Source organism: Camelina sativa, chromosome 12, assembly GCF_000633955.1.
Source record: "Camelina sativa cultivar DH55 chromosome 12, Cs, whole genome shotgun sequence".
NCBI classification, from domain to species: Eukaryota; Viridiplantae; Streptophyta; class Magnoliopsida; order Brassicales; family Brassicaceae; genus Camelina; species Camelina sativa.
Window position 1 is genome coordinate 23,622,589 of NC_025696.1, and position 14,978 is coordinate 23,637,566.

At 37.0% G+C, this 14,978-nt stretch overlaps 1 protein-coding gene across 1 annotated transcript; it reads right to left on the bottom strand.

Moving 5' to 3' along the window:
* On the bottom strand, window positions 11,245-12,285 carry LOC104732502. The gene has a single exon (XM_010452048.2). It carries the CDS (start codon window positions 11,874-11,876, stop codon window positions 11,550-11,552), a length of 327 nt encoding a protein of 108 aa, XP_010450350.1. The 5' UTR covers window positions 11,877-12,285; the 3' UTR covers window positions 11,245-11,549.

The window sequence follows — 14,978 nt, forward strand, 5'->3', positions numbered from 1 at the left end:
ATATATATATATATATATATATATATATATATATATATATATTATTGGTAAAAAGGTGTGAAAACAAAAAGGTGTGAAATGAGGGTGAAACAACCCAACCCTTTTTTTTTATTAATAATTAAATACAATATAAACAATTATGCAGCCTATACTACTAAATTAAACCAACCCAAACCACGACTCCTCATTAAACCAATAACAACCAGTACACACAGCGGAAACATACCAACCATACAAAACAATTACAAAATCAATACAATAACAATCCTAAGCATTCTATCCATCAACCTAGCATATCTCTATCCAAGGTTCCAACAACATATCCAACAATCCAATAACACACAAACGAGACCCTAGATCATCCTCCTCTTCATCGTCATGATTCCACAACACAAACCTGCACACCACAAACAATAATTGAGATGCGTAAGTATTATCACCAATACTTAGTGAGGCAATCCTCCCATCTACTGGGCTATACACACAAGCAACTGAGAAACCAATGCTTAACAAATGACAACCAAACACAAACAAACCAGGAAAAATCACGAAACAAGCAACTTGGTGTCGACCGACACCAGAGAGGTGTCGATCGACACTGGCCAAACATGGTGTCGACCGACACCTAACTGGTGTCGATCGACACTCCCTTCGCAGACGCGAACTGCACGAATCCGAACGACGAACCTCCGTTTCAATCCGCCTACAATCTGTCCCAAACTCTCCCAAAAGCCTCAGGAACCTATAATAACCATAACACAACCACCACAAGCAAGAACAACACCACAAAACACAACAAATCAAGCAAACAAAGGATTCTCAGGCTTAGATAAGCCATGGTCATGCACTCACCTTATCAACTGATTATAACAACCAATACAACCAGTTGAGACCCTCCTAACGTCTGAAACATGCCAAAAACGCCCTACAACAAGCCATACAACCAAAAACGACTTATAGAAAAACTGGACGGAAACATCAGAAAAGAACAGTCTCAAAGACGAAACCCTAAAACGAAAACCAACCGTTAACTACCAAATCGCTCCTGTGAAAAGCTATCCCTAGACGTCACGAAGCTTCCCACAAAATTTCAGCACGATCAGGAACCAGACGAGACCACGATCTCAATTATAATCTCTGATGGTTTCAACTAGCGTCTGAGAAAACGTGACTCACGAAACTGCCAATAACTCATCGAGTTTAAATCCAAAACTACTTCTGTAAAAAGGAGAATGACGATGAAAGACTTGGGAATAAACCTACCAAATTTCATTACCTTTAAGAACGATTTGATATGCCGAAACTGTTTCCTCCCAAACCCTAACGATTCTGCTCTTTCTCCTTTAATCTCCTTCACACCACAATAGGCTCTCTCCTCTCTCTCTATCTCTGCAAACGGCGACCAGACACCCTAAAACCCTTAATTTGTCGCTTCTCCACTTATATACTCGGTTTAGATAACTAAACCAAACCAACCAAACCAAAATCGCGAATTAAAACAAACCCGACGAACCCAGAAATAGTGGTGTCGATCGATGCCACAAGGGTGTCGATCGACACTCCTACCAAAACCGCATAATCCGGTTCGCGGATGTTACAATTCTCCCCCACCAATAAGGATTCGTCCTCGAATCCCGCAACACCGTCCATCCGTCAAGGACCTCCGTGCCACCGTCAACACGGCCCGCACGTCCTCCGACCGGACTAAATACCGTCAGCCAAGGTTTCCCGTGCAACTGTTGCGATAGCCCGCACACCTCCGACTGAACCATGAGGTCTCCCTCTAGTCAATATACTCACATCCTAGACATTATTTGCTCACAACTCAGTGCTTCCCCCGTCCGTGGTCGCAACCAACGAATCATGCCGGCTCGCTATCAGGCTAACCACCTTAAGCTACGGCATCCAGGAAGTCACTCACACTCCCCCCGCTCTCAGGTCGCAACCTTCGAGTCATACCGGCTCACTGCCAGGCCATAGCCTACAGCTACGGTATCCAGGGAGTCTCACACGCCCACTCCCCCCGCTCTCGGGTCGCAACCCTCGAGACATACCGGCTCACTGCCGAGCCGCGGCTCACAGCTACGGTATCCAGGGAGTCTCAAAATTCCGCTCTTGGGTCGTCACCCTAAAGCGCGCTCTCGGATCGTCATCCGAAGCAAAGATACCACTCCCACTCTCTGGCCACAAAGTCCATCGAGCTATCGGTATCACATGAGTTGGGCCCACACAATCCTGGGCAAACAAGTCTGATGTCATCGAGTATCTCCCGACTAGATCTACCTCAACTCTTTCCATTTCTGGAAACTTCTATTTTTAGAAACTTTCCTCTTTTAACAGTGCGCCTTCACGAAAACTCATATCCCGAACACCACCATGACCACCACCCGGTCACTCTGGAACACCCTACCCTCAAGGTATTTTCCATACACTTTCCAAAAATAACAAAGCTCTAACTCCTATAAAACTTTCCATCTATAGTAACCTTCTATTTATGGAAACTTTCCATTTATAGAACTCCCGAGCTATTTCCTTTCCACATGACACACAAGTCAAAAATCCAAACAAATTCCATTTGCAATACATCCACTTACACAAGTCACCGCCAACGGTATTTCCCGATACCGGCGTGATCCACCACTTTCCAACAACTTTCAATAGCCAATTGCACCTCCCGCACAGAAGCTCAAAACACTACACAACTAACAACACAAAATCACTTACCGTGGAATCTCATTGAAGGCTCGAAGAGGATGATACTAGGACTCAATACCACATGCAAATTGACTAACTACTCATAATCAATTCCACCACACAACATCATGCATCAATCAACAGGAAAAAAAAATAATTCCACCAATTAAATTCTTAAACCGCTCTAAACCATTCACTTAACCATCCTAGAACCGTAAGGGCTCTGATACCAAAATGAAACAAGCCGACCCTTTTTATTGTTTATTAATAATTAAATACAATATAAACAATTATGCAGCCTATACTACTAAAGTAAACCAACCCAAACCACGTCTCCTCATTAAACCAATAACAACCAGTACAAACAGCGAAAACATACCAACCATACAAAACCATTACAAAATCAATACAATAACAATCCTAAGCATTCTATCCATCAACCTAGCATATCTCTATCCAAGGTTCCAACAACATATCCAACAATCCAATAACATACAAACGAGACCCTAGATCATCCTCCTCCTCATCGCCATGATTCCACAACACAAACCTGCACACCACAAACAACAATTGAGATGCGTAAGTATTATCACCAATACTTAGTGAGGCAATCCTCCCATCTACTGGGCTATACACACAAGCAACTAAGAAACCAATGCTTAACAACTGACAACCAAACACAAACAAACCAGGAAAAATCACGAAACAAGCAACTTGGTGTCGACCGACACCAGAGAGGTGTCGATCGACACTGTCCAAACATGGTGTCGACCGACACCTAACTGGTGTCGATCGACACTCCCTTCGCAGACGCGAACTGCACGAATCCGAACGACGAACCTCCGTTCCAATCCGCCTACAATCTGTCCCAAACTCTCCCAAAAGCCTCAGGAACCTATAATAACCATAACACAACCACCACAAGCAAGAACAACACCACAAAACACAACAAATCAAGCAAACAAAGGATTCTCAGGCTTAGATAAGCCATGGTCATGCACTCACCTTATCAACTGATTATAACAACCAATACAACCAGTTGAGACCCTCCTAACGTCTGAAACAGCCCAGACACGCCCTACAACAAGCCACACAACCAAAAACGACTTATAGGAAAACTGGACAGAAACATCAGAAAAGAACAGTCTCAAAGACGAAACCCTAAAACGTAAACTAACCATTAACTACCAAATCGCTCTGGTGAAAAGCTATCCCTAGACGTCACGAAGCTTCCCACAAAATGTCAGGACGATCAGGAACCAGACGAGACCACGATCCCAATTACAATCCCTGATGGTTCCAACTAGCGTCTGAGAAAACGTGACTCACGAAACTGCCAATAACTCATCGAGTTTAAATCCAAAACTACTTCTGTAAAAAGGAGAATGACTATGAAAGACTTGGGAATAAACCTACCAAATTTCATTACCTTTGAGAACGATTTTATATGCCGAAACTGTTTCCTCCCAAACCCTAACGATTCTGCTCTTTCTCCTTTAATCTCCTTCACACCACAATAGGCTCTCTCCTCTCTCTCTATCTTGGCAAACGGCGACCAGACACCCTAAAACCCTTAATTTATCGCTTCTCCACTTATATACTCGGTTTATATNTCTGTCCCAAACTCTCCCAAAAGCCTCAGGAACCTATAATAACCATAACACAACCACCACAAGCAAGAACAACACCACAAAACACAACAAATCAAGCAAACAAAGGATTCTCAGGCTTAGATAAGCCATGGTCATGCACTCACCTTATCAACTGATTATAACAACCAATACAACCAGTTGAGACCCTCCTAACGTCTGAAACAGCCCAGACACGCCCTACAACAAGCCACACAACCAAAAACGACTTATAGGAAAACTGGACAGAAACATCAGAAAAGAACAGTCTCAAAGACGAAACCCTAAAACGTAAACTAACCATTAACTACCAAATCGCTCTGGTGAAAAGCTATCCCTAGACGTCACGAAGCTTCCCACAAAATGTCAGGACGATCAGGAACCAGACGAGACCACGATCCCAATTACAATCCCTGATGGTTCCAACTAGCGTCTGAGAAAACGTGACTCACGAAACTGCCAATAACTCATCGAGTTTAAATCCAAAACTACTTCTGTAAAAAGGAGAATGACTATGAAAGACTTGGGAATAAACCTACCAAATTTCATTACCTTTGAGAACGATTTTATATGCCGAAACTGTTTCCTCCCAAACCCTAACGATTCTGCTCTTTCTCCTTTAATCTCCTTCACACCACAATAGGCTCTCTCCTCTCTCTCTATCTTGGCAAACGGCGACCAGACACCCTAAAACCCTTAATTTATCGCTTCTCCACTTATATACTCGGTTTATATAACTAAACCAAACCAACCAAACCAAAATCGCGAATTAAAATAAACCCGACGAACCCAGAAATAGTGGTGTCGATCGATGCCACAAGGGTGTCGATCGACACTCCTACCAAAACCGCATAATCCGGTTCGCGGATGTTACAGAGGGTACGACGAAGAAACACGATTATTGGTAAAAAGACTTGCAACTGTTGGGATCATTACTTATTCTAAACCGTTAGATGAGATATTAGAAACAATCTCATCCATTAGATTAAAAATGACCCCCAAAAGTAGGTTCGTTATTGGATCAAAACATTGCAATTTTATATAAACAAAAAGGTGCAAAACAAAAAGGTGTGAAAACTAACGGGTGCCAACATGGAAAACTGGGGGTGCGATGAAGAAACACAATTGTTGGATCAAAACTTTGCAACTTTTGAGATCATTAACAAAGGGTGACATCATTAATAATATAATAATCAAAGAACAAAATTTTTTTTCAAAGTTCATAATAATCTGTATATATATAAAAACAAAGAGATGTGAAAATAAAGAGCTGTGAAAATAAAGAGCTGTGAAACAAAAAAGTGTAAAAATTAAAAGATGGGGTACACGATTATTGAAAAAAACTTACAACTGTTGGGATCATCAATAATTCTAGACTTTTAGATGAGATAGTAGAAACAATCTCACCCGTTAGATTAAACTTTACCCCCAAAAGTGAGTTTGCTATTATATATAGATAATAATAAATATTTAAAATATTTAATAGTCAAACAAAAGGTGAGATACTAAAACGATTAAGACGCAACGTTTAATCGTGACTGTTTGTATTCTTACAAATTCGGAATCCACTTTTCGTTTTCCGTAACAGAGAAGAAACAGGAAAAACTCTAATTTGAGAAAATCATGAGATTCGATAAAGTTGATGATCTTCTTTCCGGAAGAACTAATTCGCGTATACACGCCAAGGTCTTACATTCTTGGAGTATCAGCGAGTTCTTACAAAAAGAGTACTGCTTCTTGTGGATGTAGAGGTTAACGTCGTTAATTGAACATCATTCTTACTTAAATTTCAATTTTTAACAGTTCTTATATATATATATATATATAACTTCTTACACAGTTGTTATTAAACTGTGAAGGGTAACACAATTGAAGCTACTTTTTTACCAAATACACTCGCTAAACTCCGAAAATATATCGACGATGGTGACTGATATGATATTAGAACTTTCAAAGTAATCAATCCAACCCTGAATGAGAGGAATACTCATCATCCTTATCAAATTAAATTCACGGACGATACCACTATGACGATGGTCCAACAATTGAGTCCAAAGAATTACTTTTGATTCGAGGATTTGGATGATATATATCCTGGAAGAATAAATCATCCCATCTTTTTTGGTAAGTGTTTCGTTAATTAATTTAATATTGATATGGTACTATCCGTGAGTATAGTTAATTGTAACTTTGTGTTCGGGAATCTAGAATCTTTATAGGATTTGTTGTAACTTTGTGTATTGGCCCCTCCCTTGTGAATTAATGTTGTAATCTTTATAACTTTGTGTCCTAACTTTGTAACTTTGCAACACTTTGAAAAATTAAATTCTATCTTATCCCCAAATTAGATGTATGTGGGTGTATAGTAGATATGGAAGATAAAAGAAGACATGAGAGTGCCATTAAAAGTAATGAAGTTGTTTTCACGTTGTTGAATTGCAGGTAAAAGACATTTACTCTACCTTTAGGACAGTTACGTTTTAAGATTGTCTCTGTTAAGATTTTTTATTAATTTGATAAACATGTAGGAATGAAACTGTGAAGTGTCGTGTCAAAGATAACTACGCTTCTGAATTCATGTCTAAATGGCAATCAAACAGGTGCCATCTCATATACAAATCCGAACCTGAGTTTTGTGTAATGCGGTTTGTGAAGGTCGGAGAATATGAAGGTATGTAACATAAAATAGTTCTGATATAATCATCATAAGGTAACTAATATATTCACTCTGCAAATGTTTATAGGTGTACCATGTATCGAAAACACATTGGCCTCTTTGAAGATCTTTATAAACACAGTTCGAAGGACTGGTAAGATTTGATTATGTAAAAATAACTTTATACACTTTATATATGATTATGTATGATGTTAAAATAATTTTGTTTCATACACTTAATATATTTACAGGTCTGAGTTTGCTGGACGTTATTACATAAACCATGTAATGGAGCATCAAAGTGAGAGCTCGGAGACTCAGTCATAAAGAATGGACTCAGAAATAAAGATACAGTGGCTTAATGAACTTTTTGTATATGCAAACTTTAGTATAATTTTGAATGTTTGCAGTACCAAATACAATGGTCTAAACGAAAATATATTTATGGGTTGCTTAAAATATTATTTTAGTGGTCTTAAAAAATTACATATTATATTGTCCCAAATTATTATATCAAAGTAATTAAAATTGACCGTAACAATTGTATTTGGCTCATTTAAAACTTTGTTACGGTCAATTTGGGCTTAAACTTTATAAATGGATTTTAAAATTTAATTAAACTTTAAAAATGGACTCTAAATTTTCAATTCATATTTTGCATATGTAGAGTAATACTATAAACATTTTATTAACTATTCATTTTATTATACAAAAAAATAATTTATGTCTGAACATACAAACTACTATAAAAATTAAAAAAAATTAAACAGGTTTTTAAAATATAATAAAATTTTGATTCAACATTTTAAAAAATGAAATTAATTTTTGTTTCTATTCAGTTCCTGCCTGCACAAGCGTGCGGGTAACTCTTCTAGTTATTTCTTTACTGTTGCAGTGAACTAGGCCGGCGAATTCGGGTAAACGGGTCGATTTGGGTCGGTTTTCTAGGGTTTTCAGATCGGTTTTTTTGGTTATTAAAATCATTACCAAAACAAAACAAGATTTAAAATGGGTTGTCGAGAAAACAAAAAAAACTTTGGGCCAGCCCAGTACAAAAAAACAGAAGTACAGTAGAACCTCTATAAATTAATACTCTTTAAATTAATACTCGCTATAAATTAATAAATTCTTCCAATCCCGAACTGGACCGGTGTAAAAAATGACTTATTTCGATAAATTAATAAGATAATAACTTTTTCGGAAATCCTATGTAAAAATATGGTCTCATCAATATCATAAATTAATAATCAAGGTAATATTAATATATATATATATATATATCTAATAAAATCTAGTAAAATATGACTCTATTGTTTTTTCCATATTCTTGAATTTGCATTCTTATTTGAGCTCATCTCTACTTTTTTCATTGTCGTCTTCTCAAATCGCATCCAAAAATTATGGAGAATCCTAAATGCGATAATTGCTTCCTTACATGTATTTGATTCTAAAATTACCGCAATATCTTCTTTGACTTCATCATAGTAGCAATTTCTTCTAAACTCTAAACTTCTAACATTTATCACTTTTACCTAAACTCTAAACTTAACAATTACAATAGCCAAGATTATAAATTAAGAAAATTCTTTAATATTATGAATGATAATAAAAGTATCTTATTTTATAATATAAAATTTTTAAAATTATAAAAATTAAAAATATTTTCATAAATTAATAAAATATTAATTTATCGATAAATTAATAATTATCGATAAATTAAAACCTCTATAAATTAATAAAATTTCATAGTCCCGACTTTATTAATTTATAGAGGTTTTACTGTAGTTGGCTTTTAATAAAATGCTGTGTTTTATAACTTTTTTCATCTCCAACATTTTCAAAACCCTAAAATCAACAAAAGTTTGATGGCCGTCGATACAAAACCAGCAGATTCGACGAAAGAAGAAAAGAAAGATGAAGTTTTCAGTTAACCGTTTGGGTATCCGAACCAAACCGAAAAATCTCGGGTAATCGAAATAATCTACAAAGCTTCCGATCAGTTAAAATCTCCTAACCGAAGCCTATCCAAAACCAAAAATCTTGGTTCGGAACAAGTCGGGTATTCCTCGAAGACCTAACTACAGTGATCTCTTAATTTGAGAGAATAGCTCTAGAGTTAATTTGAGCATACCACCTTGCCACCGACAGAAGCCCCTGTACAAATGGAAACTCCCAAGGGTAACCCCGGCAGCGAGCCTTGGGTACCTCCTAACTGTCAGCCCCCACTAGCAAGGATTTTTGGACCCGTCTAGTGGCCTGCTGCCAACGATAGCGGGAGCAGCCCCTAGTGGCCATGTTTCTTTTACCGGAGATCGAACATATTCCCGTGTTTGGGTCAAACCCAAAGGAACCAGGGAACCCTCCAAAACGGCTTGACCCAGAAGTGGTGTTATTTCCCCCATGCCGTCGTCGCAAGGGCATGATCAAAGCAATCTCTCCGAGATTTGACGCATGCTAGCGGTACTAATCGATAAGGCGCAAATTCAGAACTCGACACATCAAATTCTCACAAGTAGAATCAATAGGCAAGAGCAAGAGCTTGCTCTCAGAACCGGTTCCCGACTGATTCCATTGATAGCTTAGTACGGGTCAGACCCGTCAGAAGGAAACTTTGCGTTCCACGATGACAACCTACTAGATGCAAATGTCCTTAAAACAACCTAGAATGACAACTTACTAGATGCAAATGTCCCTAAAACAACTTAGAATGACAAGATTATTCAACCAAACAATGGAAATACAAGTCTTAAAACCCAACAAAAACACAATATATCATTGTAAGGTACGATTTGTCTACGTACATCCAATCTCACAACAATATAAATAAATAAATATAAGGTGTTGTACACCTAACAAGGGATCGATTTTTTAGCTAATAATTACTATTGTTCTTTCCATCTTTACAAGCATTCGTATACAAATTTATTGTTTATTGTTAGGAGCGCAAAAATCGAATTGAGAAATAATGAGAATTATATTAAATTAACGAAATCAGAAATAAATTACAACGACATAATATTAAAGCATAAAATTAATCACAGAGGCGAGATATGATATCACTTTCCTTAATTCAATAAATTGACTGTAAGTGCTTTAAGACAATCACAATGTATGAATCCCAGAATACAACTGATCACGAACCATTACTGTAGCACACCAGTAATAGAACTCAAGCGAACAGATCTATGTTATATACTCTCGAGACTACTAAGCTAAGAACTTACTTGGACGAAGCAAGAGAGAGAAGCTTGTATGAAGCCACAAAGAGAAGAAGCGGCAGCGATCTTTAGGAACTATGAGTCTTTGTGTTTTTGAGTGTGTGAAATAATGAGAGATTGCGCCTCTATATATATTGGAAGGAGGTGAGTCTCGCGAGAATATTCAGAAAATATTCTCTGAATATTCTTGGAGTACTGCTCAAGTTGCTTGGAGTTCACGCCAAGTCTTTCCAAAAATTAAATGGGCCTAAAACGGTCCAAAAAAAACTCGGCAAGGCGAGAATTCCCCAGAGCCCACGAACCCAAATAGCTCACTTCACACTCTTATTTCTCATTCAAATCAACTTTGTTTTGGACGTATGAGTATACCATCTTGTAGTACTCGTTACCAGCTTTCAATTGCACTATCGACAATTTCGTTCAGCCATTTGGCCGGAATTTTGCCAGAAGTCGCCGGAAAATCACGGTCGAAAACCTGCAATTTCAAGTTTCAGAAAAATTCAGTTCCAACATTTAATTTATTACATTTGTTCTTGAGAATTTAATCTCACAAAATAAATAAATACCTAAGTGTGGATCTGACATCCAAAAACTCTATTTACAATTTGCACATACAACCTTTTCCCCATATCTAGAAAACGCATAACCAATTGAAAATACTTGATGACTGACATGTACACCATCATCCATCTCACTAGACCGCAGTTAAGAAAAATGTATCATGCATTTTATATCTTCAATTAATATTTACTCATTCGGAACACTTACTGACTCGTGAAGTCATGTATATCCAGATCATGTGACTGGGAGATATAAACAAGTTTTCTCAAACACATTCAGCTCATAGCACATTTGTTCTAGTCAATACAAAGCATGACCTTTACACAAGTCTCGTAAAAATAAAACAAACAATTTATCTTTAGGCAATATATGAAAGATCACAATTCTTATTTTTCCTTTTTGTCTTTTCTTGCAAGAAACAATCTAAGTCGCTCAACAACTCCAAATTAGAATGTCTAAGAGATTTAGACAATTGACATATAATCCAAACAACATGAAGATAATACATGAAACCAATAGAACAAGAAAAAAGCTTGAATATCGAATAATATATATACAACAAAAATTAAACTAAAATTACATCCGAAAACGTGATTTATGTACAAATGTTATTGCAAAGCCACCATATGTTTGACCATTACAACATTTGAATTAGGTTCCTTCGATATCCGATGAAATCCATGAAACCTCTCTAATCACACATCAAACATCATTTGTGACTCTCTTCGAAACAATCAAACAAAAACGACACAATCAAATGAATGGGAAGAAACTATTAGTTTATATATTCCCTTAAATGGGAGAATCAATATCAGACACGGTCGACGAGAATGATGCGAGGGTAGAAATAGAGGAAGAGGACGAAATCGACTGGAGGTTAGAGGAAGAAGAAGATGGGGCGAGATGCAGAGCCAAACTGTTTCCTTCACTCCAAGAACGTTGGATTGGGAACACAACGATCTCAGACCTTCCGTGACGACAAGGGGTCGATGAACCACCACCGTGAAGCGCGCAGCCGCAGTTCTTATGGTATGGACGTCGCTGGATGGAAGAGTCGCAGCTAGAGATGCAACCTTCGAAGAGGTTGCGGAATATTCCGTCCATGGATCCGGCAGCCATCACGACAGTATCTTCTTGATCTTTTGTTACGAAGGAGATATTTTAAAAATTTCCCCGACGTGAACGAAGAGTGAACGCGTTTGGATCGTTGACGAAGAGAGTTTATTTTTGTTGTTGTAGCCAAAAGATGAATTATGATTTTTGGGGTTATTAGATATTCTTTTTTATAGCCATGCAGAAATAGTGGTTATAGCGTCAGGAGGTGGCGATTGTACGTGGGAAGCGGCGTGTGAAATGTGTGTTATTGCTCTCTTTTCGGGATCTTTTGACCAAACCACGTCTTCTTTTTCTTCTTCTTCTTCTTCTTTTTCTCAAGAGTTACTAGAATATTACATAAAAGCTTCCTTATTACAAAAGTAACACACAATTGTTAGTAATTACTAGAATAAACTTTATACCTATACTACCCTTGAAACTAGTGTTGAGAAAAAAACGTAATTACGGGTAATGCCATTAGTAAAAAAAAAAAACATTAGAAACTGGGACTAAGTCTACCGATCCTTTGATGGTAGATTTATACAGGTGGACTAATTGAAGGTGTACGTCAGATATTTTTGGTACACTTAGTTTTTGATACACATATACGTCCACCGATAAGTGTACCAACACTACAACTAAGTGTACCATCTACGTTGACCGATAAGTGTACCAAGACTAGAACTAAGTGTACCAAAAATATCTGACGTACACCTTCAACAGTCAATATGACCCAAAAGATATTTATGGTAGACTAATGGCCTGTTGCGACAGATTTATGCGACAGACCTCATCCTTTACAGATATTTTTGGTATATTTTGTTTGTTTTTCTCAATAGTTTTCGTAGTGTATTGGTAGACTTCTAGTCTGTGGTAGATTTAGTAGGCATTTTTGACAGCTGTAAAGTCTTACCAGAATAATACGAATTTGTTTGAGCTGGCAAAGACAGTCTAGCGTTGTGATAGACTTATTGGGGATAGATCTAAACACGTTTGCTGTTCTTCCGATTAATGGTGTTCATGTAATAAAGTTTGTAGCAGATTCATCAATCGTGTTCTGTTTATCGGCCGGAGCAAACGTCTTTTTCCTACTCAGTTTCGGAAATCTTTCCTCTGGGTTCATCCATGGAAGAGCAAGATATCGTTTTGGAAATCTATGTAACTCACTTTTTATAGGTTTTTAATTTAGAAATCAGATGTTGAGACGAAAATCTATAATAGTTGAGTAAAAACCCCACAAGTGAAACCAAAAAAATAGACATAAGTCGTGAAAAAATAAAGTGAGGCAGGGGAAATTAGGGTTTTCAGTCGTATGTTAGAGGTAGAAGACGAGGATATTCTGGTAATTTCAGATTCATTAAACCTAAAATCGAACGTGTATGTACATATAAACGTGTACGTACATATGAACTTATACATACATAATGTTCTTGAGATTAGTGTACATACATAACGTTCTTTTGCTTAGTGTAGGTCCATAAATCCGTTTTAATAAACAATATTATTGTAATTTTGTAGTCATCTTCAACATATCTTCTTCTACAACCCTAGCTAATATTGTCGTTGTTGTTCACCGGAAATGGAACAAGTAAGAGATGTTACTAGAAAAAGTAAGAGATGTTACTAGAACAACCTATGTAATTCGTAATTGTTTATTTATTTATTATATTTTCGAGAGGTAATGAAATAATAACCACAAAAAAAATTACATTTTAACTATAGAGGGTAATATTTAGATAACATAAATATATAATACTCAGTTCAACTAGGTACAACTAAATATATATTTAGATTTGCATTTATATTTAAAATATGAAAATGATAATTAAGGTTTATACGAATTTCTTTACATATTGAACTATTAAAGAACTATGTTTAATCAACAATACAAGAATTAATCACTTTCTAATACATACTATCGTTTTCACATAAAACACTCTTTATAGTATAAGGAAGACTTAGTAAGTGATCACCTCAAATGAAGCAAAAGAGGTGAAAACCAAGTTTTTATGAACATTGTGTTATGGCTTTACTTGTATATGCTAATTAATAGTGATAAATTTTGTGGTCAACTTCTAATTAACAATTTATATTATAGTCCAACTGGAAATACAAAAAAAATGCAAAAGTTCAACTATGAATACGAGAGTACAATTGGACAACTATGGAGTCACAAACTTTCTGATTGAGTACCCTACAAACTTTTTGATTTCCTTGAAAATGCAAGGGAGTGTTACAAGAATGGACTCACACCGCACTTGTGAGCACACTAGTACGAGACGACTTGTGGAAGTGTGGAGGTGGTGGTGATGAAAGTGAATTGAGTAACCGGTTTTGAGGCTTTATCTAAGGAGAATCCGCACAAAAATAAAAGACTCAACGAATCAGCCAAGTGAGGGGAAACAAGACACACTTAGAAGAAACACAAGAACAAGACGATGTTTTGAAGCAAACGACAACCCGGTTTTTTTTATTACTTAGAAAATGCGTCCATACAAAATGCTGAACCAAACGGTCATAAAATACGCAGAAAAGGAAACTAGATATGCGAAGTAATGGAGGAGAACGTTGGAGTTTCTAGCTGTTTGCAATTGATGGTGGAGCATTGACGATGGTGGCTGAGAAGATACTCATGTCTTTAGGGTTGAATGGACGTCCTGGATTGTATTGATGAAATGAAGGGCCTGGATCAAAAGAAATGGGCGTGGACTTGAGAAGAAAGGCAAGAGGATCACCGAAAAAAGAAAGTTTCCCTTTCTTTGAGTCTTTACGTGTAGCCAAGAACCGATAAGCAATCTCCATGGAAGTCCAAGTCACTAGAGGAGAATATTAGGCCTGCTATTGATCTTGCCAAGGTCAGGGACATAGCTGAAAATCTAAGAGAGATAAACACCAACAACAACAAAATCTTTGGTCAAACCTGTCGAAATTTAAGAGATTGACACTAAAAGTTCAAAACAGATTGACCGATATAGCACCTTACGAGCATGTGAGCTTAGAAGAAAACCTCATTTTTAGCCTTCAAATCATCAAATTTCTCATTCGAGAAACACATGTTCATCTTGATCATTCACATTCGCCAAGATCAAACCATATGTGGAACAGGGGAAGGTGAGAAGTTGTCAA